The following is a 15658-nucleotide window of genomic DNA, read 5'->3' on the forward strand; positions in this document are numbered from 1 at the left end:
ACATAAGCAGCCATCTACGCGCTTTTGGTAATTCGAGATACAATGAAGGTGATAAGGGAAAGGGAGAGGAATGGGGATAACGACAGTTCTTGTATGCTCTCCGGTGCCAAGCCCGAGGACTACCATCGTTTGCGCGTGGGGTTTGTTTCAAGCCTCCACCAATTGACTTCCACGGGTTCAAAGGATGCACGTCTACGTGGCACGATTTAATGGTTTGTTTGAACATTTCATTTATTTACTACCATTATACGCTTTTACCGCGCATGGCATCTATCCTACCGGGTCCACTCTAGTGCTTACCCCAGTACTTGCCCTGGCCCCTCCTCTTACCCTTAACATCAGCCTGCTTAACAACAAAGACACCACGGTCAATAGTGTTGATAACAACGTAACCAGACTCAAAGGTGTAGGCAGACCAGGTACCAGCGTCCCAGAGAGCGTCACCGCCGCCGGGCTTGACATCATCCGGAGGGTAGACGTCAAAGTAGGCAATCTCCTTGACCTTGGAGCCGTCGGGGAACTTGGGGATGCTGGAGACGTCGAGGATGCGGAGACCGGCTTGGTAGTTGGATTGGTAGTCAAGACCGTCGTAGACGTATTGGTTGTGGTCGACGGAGCGGGTCGTGGTCTTGTAGTAGCCGGTGACGACGGGCTTCTCGAGGTTCTGGATGTCCCAGATGTAGGTCACGGCGAAGCCGTCCTTGGCGGGCGAGTCAACGGCAGTGCGGTTGGGGTCGATTTGGCCCTCGTCAAGCTCATCGTCCATGACGATGTGGGTCTGCCACATGGCATCGAGAACCCAACCCTGATGAGTGTACGAAGCACCGACGTAAGGAGTGCGAGAGATGATGGCACCAGCGTTACCAAAGCCAACCTTGTTGGTGACGTCGTAGATGGTCAGGGTGTCCTCGTTGTAGCCGTAGCAGATGTCACGGCCGTAGTACTTCTTGTGAGGACCACGGTAGACAATGCACTGAGCGTCGTGAGTGTAGCCATCCTGACCATTGCAACCAGAGACGTAGGGTTTGGTGGGGTCGTCCATGTTGATGAACATGGGTCCACCGGCACAGGTGTCGTTGCGACCGGGGCGACCGCCAGCACCGCAGGCGACGGCGTAGTTCTTCTCGTTGTTGGCGACGACGGTGTGGGTGCGGCCCTTGACACCCTGGTTGATGTCGACGAGAGCAGTGTCGGTCTTGATATCGAAAGTGTAGGGCTTCTTGGGGGAAAGCTTGAGCAGCTTCTTCAGGTCGAAGACCTGGACATGGTGGCCGACACCTTCGGAGCCGACGATGAGGCTGTCGCGAACAACCTTGATCTCACGCCAGATGACGGAGTCGTTGTTGGCGGGGAGGCGACCAAGGTACTCGAGCTGGCCATCCCTGGTGACCTCAGAGAAGGAGGCACCGTAAGTCTGACCGATGGCAATGAAGTCTCGGCCCTTGTGCGACCAACCCCAGGAACCACTTCCCTCACCAATGGCATCACCGAGCTCCTCGTGTGTCTTGAAGTCGTACATGTCGATGTTCTTGCACTGTGATATTGTTAGTTCAGCGAATCATCATTGATCTGAATCCTGCTTACCTTGTAGGTCTGGTCGGCATCTCCCTTGACAGCCTCAACGCGGCCGTGCTTGCACTCAATCTTGTTCTTGTTGGTCCTCTTCTTAGAGAAACCGTTCCAGCGCTTGTTGTCGTAGGCGCCAGCAGCGCGCTGCTTGGCCCAAGCAGCCTCCTTTCCGGACATCATGAGGTCCATAACCTCTCCAGAGGCATATTGCTGGTGGGTAAAGCCATGAGCGGCGACCAAAGGCAACAAAGCCGTGGTGATAGTAGCCCACTTCATCGTATCGAACAAGACTGCGGATTGACAATTGGCAGTTGATGATGAACCGAGAACCTGGGAGCAGGAAGCAGCACTTTATACATCTTTGCCTCGCTGCACCACACTCGCGGAACCACCGAGTTCCCAGAATGCAGACTCGTGCAGGACGCCGCACATGACTATCATGAGTATACCTTCCTATCGTAGGTACTCCGAAAAGTTAGCAGCCGCAACCAAGACCGTATAGAAGAAACGACAGCGGCCGTTAGACGCAGTAAAGTGCTGGGCGCGCCTTGGTGAATCTTGGGGGTGCTTCTCGCAGGCGACCGTTCATGTACGCCGAGAGCCGTGTGATGCTTGGCAAGCATTCCGCCTTGGATTCGAGCATGGGAGCTGGAGCTACGGCTAGTGTACCCCAGTATTCTGCAGGGCTGGTGGCCGAGAACAAGGCAGGGCTACAGCAGATGCGGTGCAAACTAAAGTGGGATCTTCTCGCGCGGAGACGGAGATTGGTAGATAGCGTAGCCGGAAGAGGAAGCTGCTTTGGTTGCCAAGAGCTGCTGGACCACCACGACCAAATGACTGCAGAGAGCTTTGAATCCGACTATCGATTCTAGAGAAGGTGGTGAGCGTGTAAGCCGATGGTAGACTTTAACCGGAGTGATGCTGTACGTCGGTGTACGAGGGGATTCAGGCTGACTTCCCAGAAGAGGGAAACGCATGTCAGATGTCGCAATTCTGGTCCTCTAAAATGTGCTTGAAGCTGAGAAGCACACCGTACTGTGCTCATTTCGGCCCAAAATGCTGGATAATAGAAGCCGGGACAAGTGAACAACCGACTGTGCGTATCGGTAGACGTTTACGGCGGCACCGAGGCCCTTATCTCGAGGTACGTAACTGGGAAAGCGGAAGGGCGATCTCCATGGTCGGCCTTGGCATGGGAGTCGTTGAGTTGAACAGCATAGGTGGCGGAGATGAGGCAGAGAGTAAGGTGGCGACTGAGGGAAATTCGGAATGAGCGTGGCCGAGGGCGCGGGGGCGACAGTCTCTTGTAGCGTTCCCCATGGGCATTGCTTGAGCTCAATTGATGCCTTTCTTGAGCACAATTGAGGGCATTACAGACAGCACCACGATGGGGCTCGCCTGGAAGCTGCATGCATCGCGTACTTCCAAGTCGCTAGTCAGTTGACAGGACCACGGTCGTGGTACTGCCATGGCTTTCACCCTGGGTGATGGACAGGTACAGCCAAGGCCGTCAAGAACATCGTGTTCGATAGTGCTGGGGTGGTTGCAAGATGCGACACGTGATGCAAGATATGATAGAGTCAGGCAAAGGTCCTTGGAGGTGAGAGTGCTGGCGGAACGAAAGTCAGCGCGGAAGGGAAGCGCGCCTCGGCTGGACCTGCCATGGCGTCGTGACGTCCCTTCTCACCACCCAAGTGCGCGTCCTAGGCCAACTCTGCCCACCCCAGCGCCGGCCAATCACCCCGACGATGCAGCTCACCGAAGACGACCTCTATCGCAGCTCCACGCAGTTCCGCAATTGGTCATTTACCGCCTCGCAACTCGCTGCGCAGCGCCTGAAGATCAACGTGCAAGCCACCGAGCGCGTCAAAGCCAATGTCGCGCGTCTAAGAGCCCAGCGCGGCAACGACGCCGTAGACAACAATGGAGTCGATTCGGGTATGGATAAAGAGAATGGGAGTGGAACCAGCGGCGCAAATACACCAGATGCGCGTATGCAGACAGTGACGGAGATCAATTGCCTCACCGCAGAAGAAGAGTTGAAGATAGTAAACGAATTCTGCGAGCGCGCAATCGCTCTGGGAAACCATTACAGCTTTCCCTTGAACGTTGTCGTACGTTCTCAACCTTCAAACATAAACAGAAAGATATAAAATCACTAACAAACCCCCCAGGCAACATGCATCCAATTCCTCCGCCGCTTCTACCTCTACAACTCACCCATGACGTACCACGTCAACAACATCCTCCGCACAATAATGTTCCTCGCCACAAAAGTCGAGCTCTTCCCCATCCACGTCTCGTCCTACGCCGAAGGCGCCGGCCGCGCCGTAACCTCCGAAGACGTGCTCGCTCCGGAATACATCATTGTGCAGTCGCTACGTTACAACCTCGACGTCCGCCACCCCTTCCGCGCCATCAAAGCCGGTCATATGGAGATGCTCGACATGGCGCGGGGGAAATACCAAGGGCCTGCGGGGGAGCTGGCGGGCGCAAAGGAGGTGCAGGCGAAGATGTGTGCGGTGCCCGTCAAGGTGGGGGCGCAGGCGATGAAGATGCCTGAGAAGAAGGTCGAGGAAAGGGTGAATGCCGCGTATGGTGCTGCGACGAACACGCTGCGTACGGTTGCTGTGCTGACGGATGCGTATTTCTTGTACACGCCCTCGCAGATCTGGCTCGCAGCTCATCTCCTCGCCGACGAACCACTCACCCTATTCTACCTCTCCCTCAAAGTTCCTACCTCCAGTCCCATTCACGCGAAACTCCTTATTACGCTCCGCAACTGCGCGTCGCTCATCTCGAGCCACCGGCTTTATGTCAATGCGTCGTTGCCGGCGGCAGAGCGCGAGGCGAAGGAAGCGAAACACAAAGCGGAGGTTAAGACCCTGGTGCAGAAGTTGAAGAGTTGTAGGGATCCGGATAAGGTTGATTTGGTCAAGTTGAATCAGGCGCAGAAGAGGGATGCCGTGCAGGGGGATGCGTTGGAAGAGAGTAAGGCGAAGAGGAGGAAGTTGGCGAGGGAGGGGTATGAGAAGGAGTCTGATGCTTTTTGGGGGCCGGAGTTGGGTAAGAAGGCGGTGTAGTGGTGTATCGAGAGGGATGGCGATTTGGCATCAAGAGGGTTGAGTGGTTTGCATACGGTCATGGCGTTCATTCATATTAGACAGCATGGCATGGCGTTCTAGAGCTTTCAAAAAGATACCACTGAGCTTATAGGTTGAGCGGCACAAGGAGTTTAAGGGGGTCTGTACAATCGATTTCTCATTCTCGCTGATATTGCTGCACGCAGACTTGTCTTGAAGGTCTTCATACCACCACCCGTTACGTCGTGTTCGCAATTCAACGCTTAACCAATCTCGCCTCTCATGGACCTCACCACACTTCCACACATTCACCCGCCTTGTCCGAGAGCCGACGTGTAACCAATGCTTTTTCGACTCCATCCATGTTCGACTGAGCCGACGCTGCCAAACGCTTGTACTCTTATGCGAGAGCTCAATCCCGCTTTGAGTCCCCCCCGGAGTCTCCACGTGTCAATTAGACATCCGGTCGATATATTTCGTCAGGTACTTAAACTGCACTCTCTCCTTGCGAGGTGCTTCTGTTTGATTTAGTAATCATAGAATGTTAACGGCCGCGGGAGTACGGAGGAGTACTGCCATGCGGACCTTTTGCAAGACTATCTCTCTGGTCCTTTCTAATGCCGTTCGGGAACATCGGGGCCACTGGCGCGATGCCTGTCGGTTTCTTGGGGCCCAGCATAGACTTGCCGAGGGACTTGGTGTTGTAGTTGCCGAACATGCCACCGGCGGTGGTACCTGGGCGCGCAGTCTGTCCAGATTTACTGTTGCTTTTGTCAACTTGCTCCTGCGCCTCATACTTCTTGCGCTGCTCGATCAGGACCTCCATCTCTCGAAGGTTCTTGCGGGCCTTCGCTGGCACCTTGTTCATGTCGTTCTGGAAAGAGTAGAGGATGTGGGCCTTGCGCTCCTGGTACTTCTTTTCTAGCTGGGCGACACTGTACTCGGCTTCGCGATCCTTCTTTCTCTTCTTGAGTGGGGGTGGCGAACTTGGCGAACTTGACGAAGAGGAAGTCGGAATTGCAGGGGGGCTATCGTCGAGCTGTGGTACAGGCTGGTCGTGCTCGGCATGGGAGTCGGCCTCGTCTACAAGCGGTTGCTCGGGAATCGCTGCATTTCGGGGGCTAGATGCAGCCTTTGGCTTAGTAGTGGGGGCCTCGATCTGGGACTTCTTTTGCACAGAGGACGCGTACTCCTCGCGACGACGCGCCAGTTCTGAACCTGCTGTCTGAGATTTGACAAGAGCACTGTCCTCAGCATCTGCCTCGTCGACAAACTGTTCTTGAGGCTCTCCACTGACCTCGCGAGCAGCATGAGTGTACTGTGGGCCTGGTGATGGCTTTTCCGACGTAGTAACGCTTCCTCTATCACGGGTTTCTGGGGTACGCTTTGGGTGGGAGTGGCGAGCCACGCTCTGGTTTGCAAGTCGACGAGTGGAGTGGGGATCCACAGGAGGAATTTCGTCATCATCGTCGTCTGAATCATTATCTGAATCATCGTCTGAATCTCCATGGGGTTGAGACGACTGGAGCGCGTGTGGTGGTGACATCTTAGGTTCCGCCACGTCGTCAATGTTTTCGACGTCGTCGACAGGAACTTCCATGTCATCTTCGAACTGGGCCGAATCATTGGCAGTGGCATTGCCGAGCTGTTCAGAGTTCTCTACCCCGTTTCGTACAAAGGAGGGAACGGGAGTCCTGGAGTTGTTTCCATCGCGATGACTGTGTTTGTCTTGGTGATCGCGACGACGGCTTTGATCGTAGGTAGAATCGCGGTCTCGGTCACCGTTTCCATCTTCACGATCCCTCGAAGGCCCTCCAAAGTCGTGCCTGTAACTAGGCGTGACGCGATCGACGCGTTGACCAAAAGTCTCGTCGAAATCTTGAAGGACACTCTTCAGATCGACAATGGCTGTGTGTAATTCCGGAAAGTCACTACCACAAGAAGAGTAGATCGTGACCACGTTCCAAGACGCAATCATGAGGTTGTTGAAGTTGGGGAACGCGGTCTTGACGACAGAATTGAAGAGGTCGACTTTGATGTTGCTTGGGATGGTGTTGAAGATGTTACTTTTCACATCCTCCGGAATTATGTCGAGACCAGCGCGCTTGCGCTTGTTCGAGATATGGGGAATAACCTCGTCATTCGGACGCCGCTTTCGTGACTTCCTCGCTGTTCAATTGTCAGCGCTAGAAGTTCATGATGTAGTTTACACTTACTGTGAGTAGAAGTGCGATCGTTCTCAGCCTTCATTGGATTGAGCCTAGTAAGACTCTATTTGATGTTAGTCAACAGTACTCAAATGCTTCGATTCATCTGAAAGCAGTGTCTTGCGATAGCTTTTGTAAAGCTAACGATGAATGGGCAGACATACCTCTCCGTCATCGAACAGCACCGGTGCCTGGTACGGCATATTGTAAGCAGCCCGCCTCGCTCCGTTGATCTTGTTCACCCTCATGTAGAGAATCTGATACTTCTCTTTGAACAAAGGTAGCATACCACGAGCAATGAAACCATGAATGGGATGAGAATCGAGTTCATCCTCCTCCAGAGGCAATGGATCTTCAACGTGCATCTGGACTTGGTTATCCTCCACCACCAGGTAGATACGGTGTATGGCGTTCTTTTCTTCCGGTAGTATGACATTTCCGAGATCGAAACGAGTGGCCTCTTCTTTGAGGGTAACAAAGACGAGATCAGGCTTGACCACACCATTGACCCTGGTGTATGTGGGTGGCTCGTCGTTGCTTAGGCCCTCGATGAATGTGTTCAGATGCGTTGGGTCAACATAGCGAAGTTGGTCGCGGAGAATGAGCGCGCGTTTCTGGGGCTTGTTGAGCGCGCTGAAGGTGGGCGCTGCCGTTGCAACAGCAAGTGACATTTCGAGTTGGTGTTTTAGTCGGGAGCAGTGGTAGTCTTTTGTGAACACTGAGCGAAGTTGCCCCAAAGGCGCAGTCGATATGAGATGGCTATACTGCAGTGCAACTCAAGCTGGGTAGAGCGTAGTGGGAGAGATGAGATATCAGATCCGGGTCGTGAATTGCTTTATATATACCCCAAGGGGGGCGAGCTAGTGCACGTCTTTTACCCTCGTGGACTGCATTGCGGAGTCTTCTACCTGGGTAAAGGCGGGGCCCCTACGAATAGTTGAGGTAATAGCGCATATTCCCCCGCTAGACTTCGCCCATCTGCTATGTTCTTGCTGTCGTGGTGCTCTTGCTCAACCTGGCAAGCCCCGAGCTCGACTGGAATTGTGCAACGGGGGATGAAGACAGACTGGCAGGATCGATTAGCATTTCTTGCGATTTTATGTCCACAGAGCGGTTCGTAGAGGCAGGGAGGAGAAAGCGATTGTATAGGAGACGATAAGATAGGTGGTGGTTTCCTCTTGACTTTGATCGGATGACACGAGCTGTGCACGGTCTCTTGCAGACTCTCAAGGCAGTCACGACCCGGACAGAACTTCTGATTGGAATCGCTGCTCACTGAGTGGTCCCGAGAGTTCCGATAATGAATGAGACGGCGACTCCACCTCCCTCGTAGGAAGCAGCCCTCTTTCATGCTTCGCTGCTATTGTCAGCCAGCGACATCCCAAACTAGAAAACTCACTGTAGATACGCGCAGATATACATCACGAAAAAACTAAAAGGGTGTGCATGTTGTATAGGTTTCAAGCCGTGATGAGATGCTTCCTATGTGCAACTTGTACTAATACACTTGCACATTGCTCTTGGGTGTTGAAGATGATGCCTTTCCCTTGTGCTTCTTACGTTTACAAGTACAAGCCCTCCGGCTCACCCTCCGTCTTCGTCTTAAGGACACGTTCCCTTGCGGTGCGGAAGTCCTCCATGTTGACGCGCATACGACGCTCACGGAGCGCCATGAGACCAGCTTCGGAGCAGATGGCCTTGATGTCGGCACCAGAAAGGTCGTCCTTCTGGTTGATGAACTCGTCGAGATCAACATCCTCGTTGAGCGACATCTTGGAGGTGTGGAGAGTGAAGATCTTCTTCTTGGTGGTTTCTGCAAATGGTTAGCAAGTGTATCGCGGACAGTGGGGAATAAACTCACGATCGGGGTTCTCGAAGAGAATCTTGCGGTCAATACGACCAGGACGGATCAGGGCAGGGTCGAGTGTTTCGATCTTGTTGGTGGCCATGATGACCTTGACATCTCCACGGTCGTCGAATCCGTCCAGCTGGTTGAGCAACTCCAACATGGTTCGCTGAATCTCACGCTCACCACCGGATGTGGACTCGTAACGCTTGGTACCGATAGCATCGATTTCGTCAATGAAGACAATGGAAGGCGCGTTCTCGGCGGCAGTCTGGAAGAGCTGTCGCACGAGCCTGGGACCGTCTCCGAGGTACTTCTGGATCAGCTCACTACCCACGATACGCAGGAAAGTTGCACTGGTCTGGTTGGCCACGGCCTTGGCCAGAAGCGTCTTTCCGGTACCTGGTGCACCGTAGAGGATGACACCTTTCGGGGGCTTGATACCCATCTCCTCGTACAGTTCTGGATGTAACAGGGGCAGCTCGACCGCCTCTCGCACTTCCTGAATCTGTTGCTCTAGACCACCAATATCCGCATACGACTCTGTGGGCGCCTTGTCTAGCTTCATGACCGAGACTAGCGGATCGGCATCGTCTGTGAGCACACCGACTACTGAAACCGACTTGTGATGCAGCAGGATGCTCGCTCCGGGCTCTAGCAGATCCTTGTCGACGAAAGACATGATGGAGACGTAGTACTCGGGCCCGGTGGCGCTGGAGACAATGGCGTGGTCGTCGTCGATGAGCTCCTCGAGGTTGCCGACGCCCATGGGACTGCCGCGCATGTCGTCGACGCGTGAGCGCTCATCGGCGTTCCGGTCTTCGGCATCCCCTGCGTTGGCTGCGGGCGCGTTTCCTTCCTTCACCGCCTTGGCCTTGCGCAGGCGCTCCTGGTTCTCGACGTACTCCTCCTCGAGCAGGAGATGGTCGTGGATGCGCTGCATTCGGAGGTAGCGTAGCTTGCATCGTGCGGTCGGGTAGACGGTCGGGAGCTTGGCGGCGGCGCTGGGCCCGGCGGCCTTCTTCTTCTTCCTGCCGATGCGGGTTGTGGGTTGTGGCGGCGGCTCGTACTTTGGCTTCTCCTTCTGCAGAGGGCGTTGTTAGTGCGTGCCAGGTGCGGTGAGGCAACAGATAGCGGACTCCCGAGAGCCATCACCACGTGTCGTGGGGCAGCACATACCTTGTCCTTCTTGTTCTTGTCATCTCCTGGAGGCCCGCCGCCTCCAGCACTCGATTGCTGGTTACCCTGCACGGCGTTAGCATGTGGCCATGGTGGTTTCCGCGGGAGGCGATCTTACCATGACACGCGATCACACGATGAAAGACGAATCAGGCGCTCGACAGTATGCAGCGACTAGAAGAGGAAGAACCACAGCGAGGGTGGTGGTAACGGGCGATGGCGGTGGTGAGGCGGTGGTTGTTTGCAAGAGGTGTTGATGCGCTGATTCCGAAGCTCGTGGATGTCGGAGGATCGGGGTTAGCGCCTCGTGGCGTCACTGCCTCGAGCCGCTGGAAGCCTCACCATTCCACCTCCATAGAGCAACAGACACGTCAGGCCCTGTCCGATAGCCGTACATTTCTCGCTGTGCGCTCCATTTCACTAACACTTCGTCTTCACCCACCAGATTCCCGAACCCCCCGTTGTAGTATTCCCTCTGAGCTTCGACCCCGCCGGCGAGCCAGCTCAAAGCTCCCCACGCGGGTCAAGAGGTACTCCCCGTCGCTACCAGACAAGGTCTTGGAGTAGGTCCAGTACGTTCGCATCGCTTCTCAGGTGAATCACCACGCTACAGCCCCCTCTCAGACACCCCAAGACCTGTATGACACAGTCCCCGCACTGCAACTTGGTCGAGCCGGGACCACTTCGCGAGCCTGAGGCTGACTTCTGTACCTAGAAATACATTGGTCGCGCCTGCCTGCTGCCTACTCGTAACACTTCCTCTTCATCGCCCTTTTCACCCCAAACCTTCCACCATACCCCACCACCATGACTTCCAACCGCAACCGGCGCATTGCCAAGGAGATTGCCGACATCCACAACGATCAGCACTCCAAGATCGTCGTCGAACCGGCAGGCAATGGCGAAGATCTCACACATCTACGGGGGCAGTTCTTCGGTCCTCCTGACACACCATACGAGGGAGCTACCTACAAGGTCGACATCCGGATCCCGAGCGAATACCCCTTCCGCCCACCGCTCATGAAGTTCGAGACCAAGATCTGGCACCCCAATGTCAGCTCACAGACAGTACGTAGCAAGCAAGATTCCCAGATACCGTTCAAGAAAGCTAACAGTAGTAGGGCGCCATCTGCCTCGACACCCTCTCCTCGCAATGGTCGCCAGTTCTGACCATTAAGTCCGCTCTGATCTCGCTACAATCGCTGCTCAGCACACCCGAGCCCAAGGACCCACAAGACGCAGAAGTCGCCGGCATGCTGCTTAGGAACCCCGCCGAATTCGAACACAAGGCACGCGAGTGGGCAGTCACATTCGCTGGTGCGCCGCGGAAGGAGATTGCTGAAGGAAGCGGGGGAGCTACAGCGGCGTCCATCAAGAAGAAGGCCCAGCAGGCGAAACAAAACGAAGAGCAGTCCAAGCTGGCTGCGTACAAGGGCTACAACAAGGACCTGGTAGATCGCTTTGTCGCTATGGGCTTTGATGTCGACGCCGTCGTCGCCTCGTTTGAGTATGTTGGTATCGATCGCATGGGCGGCGAAGACTACGAGCTGGAAGAAGCCTACATGGGGGACATCACTGCTCGGCTCTTCGGCGAAGCATAGTAGCTCCCCATATCTTGTTTCGACTCAGCATCTCTTGTTCGACTTCCAGGGCGCAAAGGCGTTTTCATTCCTCAGACCATCACATCCATTACATTCTTCATGGGAGGCGGCGTAAGTTGATGGGTTATTAGGAGTATTGGGTGTACATGATCACGGGAATAGCGTAGGCGCGCTCTTAGTGAGTAGCAATGTAGTGTCAATCAAAGTTCGTTACATTATGCTTCTTGTTTCGTTATTCGTATGTACAAGCGTCTCCTCCTCTTTTTGTCTACTGTTTATACCGGATATCGTTGACTGAGATTCTTACGCGGTGGCACGGTCAGCGTCGATGAAGACGCCATTCGAGTAGACACCCTCAACGCTTTCATCCTTCTTGAGAGTAAGAGGAGCATCACCAAAGACAGTCATCTTGTTAGGCTTCTCGATGTTCTGCTGGACCTTGACAGCTATACACATATTAGCATTTCGCTCTACAAATACAACACCCTGAGACCAGGATGCCACAACCGGAAGGATAAACTTACTCTCGCCGTCATACTCATAGTCAAAAGTAGGAGGATCACAGCTCTTGCTCTCCATGGGGTTCTTGCTAGGATCGTACTCGTAGTCGCAGACGGTGTGAATGACGTTCGTGCCAGAGTACTCGTCAGACACAAAGTCCGCGAGGAGCCTCTGCGACTTGAAGCCGGAGTCGAGCGCGTGCTGTGTGATGGTGACGTTCCATTTGCCGTAGACTTTGGCGTTTGCGGCGGTGGCGGCGGTGGCCAGGGCGAAGAGGGCAGTGCTGAAGTGCATTTTGGGGGTTGGTTGGTGATTGGTTGGGTATGGGTGTTGTTGTGTTGGGAGTGATGGGGATGGGGAAAGGGATATCTAGAAAGCGATGACAAGACCGTCTTATATGTCCATCTCCCTTCGTAAGACGACGTCAAGAGCGGTCTGTTGGTCGGCGCATTTACCCACCGCCTCGTTTTCGTGCGCCTAGCATGGTCCTAGCATCTGGATACTCTACGGCTGCACTCACACAAATACCGCTACTGCTGACGCTGGGTGAGCACTTCAAAGTTCAACTCTGTCTGTGCTCAGATGCAACGGTCGTAATTCTTCGGCGACGGCGATAAAGACCGAGCCATCGGCGCGCATCTAGGTCGCGACGTGGAGAAAGGGAGACGGTGTGGGTTCCTGGGGCTAGGATTTGTAGTTGTGAACTTTGTGTAGGCGGTCAGATTTGTAGAGTTGGGCTACTGTGCTTCTAGCTTGCGTGAGTCTTCTGTCTCACTCCTTTCTTTCTCGAGATATAGATGCTGGGTTTCTATCTTTGTGAATGCGACGATCGATTAGAGACTTTCATTGACACTACTGCCTCGGTGAGGTAAAGTGGAGCTGTAAATCTCCGAGCTAGCCTACGCGGAAGTGGCGCCGTGCTAAATGGGGAGACGCCGGATCCTGGACATGGGCTTTCACGGATGCAGGAACACCAGCATCGCGGGCAGGTATTATGCGGGAAATTCCAGTATGACCCCACAGGTCCTTGTGTGCAATAGGTTAGTCGCAAATGCTCACACAGTTGCAATGCGGTGTAACGGTGTTTCAATACTGATTGATCTATGTCTATTTCCTGGTATCCCACTACCTTCCCAAGAGTACTCGCTCACTCTTCCTCGTCTCAGTCGCGTAGTTTCGCTTCTCTCCTGTGACATGTAGCTGGATATGGCCCTTTGCTGTTGGTGCATACTTCACGCTCGCGCCTTGTTCTACACTAAAAGCTTCGCATGCAGGCTTGCTGTTCAAGATCCACTGCGCAGTAAGCTTAACACCCGGATCCCAACGCCCAACACTCGCAGTAACCTCCTGGCCCACCTTGACCTTCTTGTCTTCGATCTTGGGGTCGGCTTGACGCTTGATGGCTGCTTTGCGACCACCGTATTTGATGACATCCTCCCATACATTTCCACGGGTAGAGGGAGCAGTGGCCGAAGGCGAGAGTGGAGTAGGGCCATCGGGGGCGTGGTCTTGGACCCATCGCTCGACCAACTCAAGGTAGTCCCAGATCTCGCGTGCTTGGTAGTTGCCACCATGGGGCTTCTCGGGTAGGATTGTGACATTGGCCCAGCCGGCTCCACCAACGGCATCGGTGCGCTTCTGGAACTCCATGACACCTTCATTGAGGAAGTAGTTGTCCCAAGTGCCTACGTAGACGAAGATACGTCCAGCGAGGGCAGCGCCGAGGTTGCGGGAAGAGTTGAAGTTGGTGACGACATAGTCGCTAAGGTCGAACGGCTTCCAGTATTCGACTGCCTCGGGGTAGATCTCACCGGTGACTTTGTCCCAGGGCTCGAGAGGGTAGTTGTTATAACCTTGGACTCCGAAGACGGCGTTCCAAATATCCCACTGATTGAATGACCGCGATGATGTGCCGAAGGTCAACTCCCAATGGTTTTCCTGCGCGGCGGTAGCGAGGATGACCTCCGTGCCGTTAGTGTGGGTGCGGATACTGGGGACGGAGCTACCATCTGCCCGTTGGTATGCATTAGCAGCGCTGTAGAGTTCGATGTCTTGGTGGCGGTGGAAGTCCAGGGAGTCGGGGTAGGAAGAGAAGCACACGCCGAAGAGGTCTGGGCGGTAGATGACGTTGGCAATCGACTCCCAACCACCAGTCGAGCCTCCGTCCTGGACACGAGCATATGGTGCGCGGATGGTGTTGAAAGTGTCTTCAAGATGAGGGATCAGCTCTTCGTTGATGGCATCACCGTAAGGACCAAGGTTGGCAGTGTTGACGGCATACGAGTCATCGTAGTATGGAGCTTCATGGCGGAAAGTCACCATGATGAACTTGGGTGCCGGTCGCGCTGCGGTTGTGTTGGTGCCGGATATGATACCCGCATCCCAAGCTGCTGTGAACTTCTCATCGGTGCCATAGTTGTAAGCGCCTTCGCCGGCCGGCCAGTGACCTTGGTTGTAGATGACGGGGTATCGTGTTTTCTTGTCGGCTGCATCGTAGCCAGAAGGCAGTACGACATTGGCACCAACATACATGTCGCGGCCCCAGAACTTGCTCAACTTCTTGCTGCGAATCTTGATGTGTTTGAGCGTATCTGTGTCTTCGTAGTTGCCTTGGTTGCATCCACCGATCTCCTTGCCGGCGAAGTTTTCGACAGCTGTAATGTTGTTGAAAGTCAAGTCGATAGTCTGGCCGCCTTCGGAGATCTCAACGTCTTGAGCCGATGTGACCAAGCTTCCATAGCCGTTGACATTTGGCGCGCCATCGCCGCATGGGAATCTGACGCTGACCTTCGAGCCATCGCTTCTCGTGACAGTCTCATAGCGGGTGAGGAAAGCCTGCACACTGTAGGTGCCTGGGTCGATGTCGCTCAGGCTGACGTTCGGCCAGCCATACACACCGGTAGCGGTACTGTTGTTGCTTCCGCCAGAGAAGAAAACCGATTGCTTTGGACCGAAGTTGTATACATTCTTTCCAAAGATTTTGTTGGGGGAAGAAGTGACATCTGTATCGTCGAGGGGATCTTCGCCTTCGGGAGCAAACATCAACACAATGCGGCCATCGGTGGGAACATCCAGAAGACCACTCTCAATAGAGAGCTTGACGTTGAGATTGGTGTTGTAGTCGCGTTCGACATAGTGCCGAGTTGTGGGAACAGCCGACACGCCCAAGGCGAGTGAAGCGAGGAGGAAATTCTTCAACATCTTGCTTCTGTAGACTGTTATCCGGTCCGGTTAAACGCAGAGCACTCGTCAATTGTGCTTGACCAAGCTGTCGGTGGGACGACAAGCTTTTTGATATGCGCTCAAGCTTTGACTTGGTGAGAGTAGAAGCGAGCAGCACCACTAACCGGAAGAAGAAGGCGCGAAAGATAGTACAGCCTTATACGGCATGAAAGATAAGAACCTGCAGCTAAGGCCGTTTGCAAGTCATGGAAAGAGGGTCGTGATTAATTAATCTTCATGTTCGCGGACCGGGCAGTCGAAGAGGAGGAACCATGGGAGCGGTAGCGTGGTCCCGCCATACTGGTTTCTGGTGTCGCTTGCGCAGGAACAATTATTTGCTACACGCTCAAGCTATTCGCTTCGACTCCATGGAAGGTTCCGCAGAATTCGTGGATTGTACATATCTGGTTGATGTCGTATGGGTATAGGATGGCTGCCGTGCACATATCT

The 15658-nt window shown here is 54.2% G+C and overlaps 7 protein-coding genes across 7 annotated transcripts; 2 read left to right on the forward strand and 5 right to left on the reverse strand.

Annotated features, from left to right (window-relative positions):
• Positions 1 to 289: 289 nt before the first annotated feature.
• J4E88_006601 (uncharacterized protein) lies at positions 290 to 1845 on the reverse strand (the record flags this gene model as incomplete). The annotated part of the gene is made up of 2 exons (XM_049400225.1): positions 290 to 1534; positions 1585 to 1845. 2 exons carry the CDS (start codon positions 1843 to 1845, stop codon positions 290 to 292), a joined length of 1506 nt encoding a protein of 501 aa, XP_049253844.1.
• Positions 1846 to 3317: 1472 nt separating this feature from the next.
• On the forward strand, positions 3318 to 4652 carry J4E88_006602 (uncharacterized protein; the record flags this gene model as incomplete). The annotated part of the gene is made up of 2 exons (XM_049400226.1): positions 3318 to 3683; positions 3744 to 4652. The coding sequence occupies 2 exons, from the start codon at positions 3318 to 3320 to the stop codon at positions 4650 to 4652; spliced, it is 1275 nt and encodes a 424-aa protein (XP_049253845.1).
• A 544-nt stretch (positions 4653 to 5196) lies between these two features.
• J4E88_006603 (uncharacterized protein) lies at positions 5197 to 7530 on the reverse strand (the record flags this gene model as incomplete). Its single annotated transcript, XM_049400227.1, has 3 exons — positions 5197 to 6821; positions 6869 to 6923; positions 7024 to 7530. The coding sequence occupies 3 exons, from the start codon at positions 7528 to 7530 to the stop codon at positions 5197 to 5199; spliced, it is 2187 nt and encodes a 728-aa protein (XP_049253846.1).
• Positions 7531 to 8421: 891 nt separating this feature from the next.
• Positions 8422 to 10005, reverse strand: MTS2 (26S protease regulatory subunit; the record flags this gene model as incomplete). Its single annotated transcript, XM_049400228.1, has 4 exons — positions 8422 to 8672; positions 8721 to 9789; positions 9885 to 9950; positions 10003 to 10005. The coding sequence occupies 4 exons, from the start codon at positions 10003 to 10005 to the stop codon at positions 8422 to 8424; spliced, it is 1389 nt and encodes a 462-aa protein (XP_049253847.1).
• Positions 10006 to 10691: 686 nt separating this feature from the next.
• On the forward strand, positions 10692 to 11485 carry UBC1_1 (Ubiquitin-conjugating enzyme E2 1; the record flags this gene model as incomplete). Its single annotated transcript, XM_049400229.1, has 2 exons — positions 10692 to 10952; positions 11006 to 11485. 2 exons carry the CDS (start codon positions 10692 to 10694, stop codon positions 11483 to 11485), a joined length of 741 nt encoding a protein of 246 aa, XP_049253848.1.
• A 303-nt stretch (positions 11486 to 11788) lies between these two features.
• J4E88_006606 (uncharacterized protein) lies at positions 11789 to 12280 on the reverse strand (the record flags this gene model as incomplete). Its single annotated transcript, XM_049400230.1, has 2 exons — positions 11789 to 11931; positions 12010 to 12280. The coding sequence occupies 2 exons, from the start codon at positions 12278 to 12280 to the stop codon at positions 11789 to 11791; spliced, it is 414 nt and encodes a 137-aa protein (XP_049253849.1).
• Positions 12281 to 13111: 831 nt separating this feature from the next.
• J4E88_006607 (uncharacterized protein) lies at positions 13112 to 15187 on the reverse strand (the record flags this gene model as incomplete). The annotated part of the gene is made up of 1 exon (XM_049400231.1): positions 13112 to 15187. One exon carries the CDS (start codon positions 15185 to 15187, stop codon positions 13112 to 13114), a length of 2076 nt encoding a protein of 691 aa, XP_049253850.1.
• Between the last annotated feature and the right edge of the window lie 471 nt (positions 15188 to 15658).

Source organism: Alternaria novae-zelandiae (assembly GCF_023758075.1).
Source record: "Alternaria novae-zelandiae strain BMP 2774 chromosome Unknown scaffold_13, whole genome shotgun sequence".
NCBI lineage: Eukaryota > Fungi > Ascomycota > Dothideomycetes > Pleosporales > Pleosporaceae > Alternaria > Alternaria novae-zelandiae.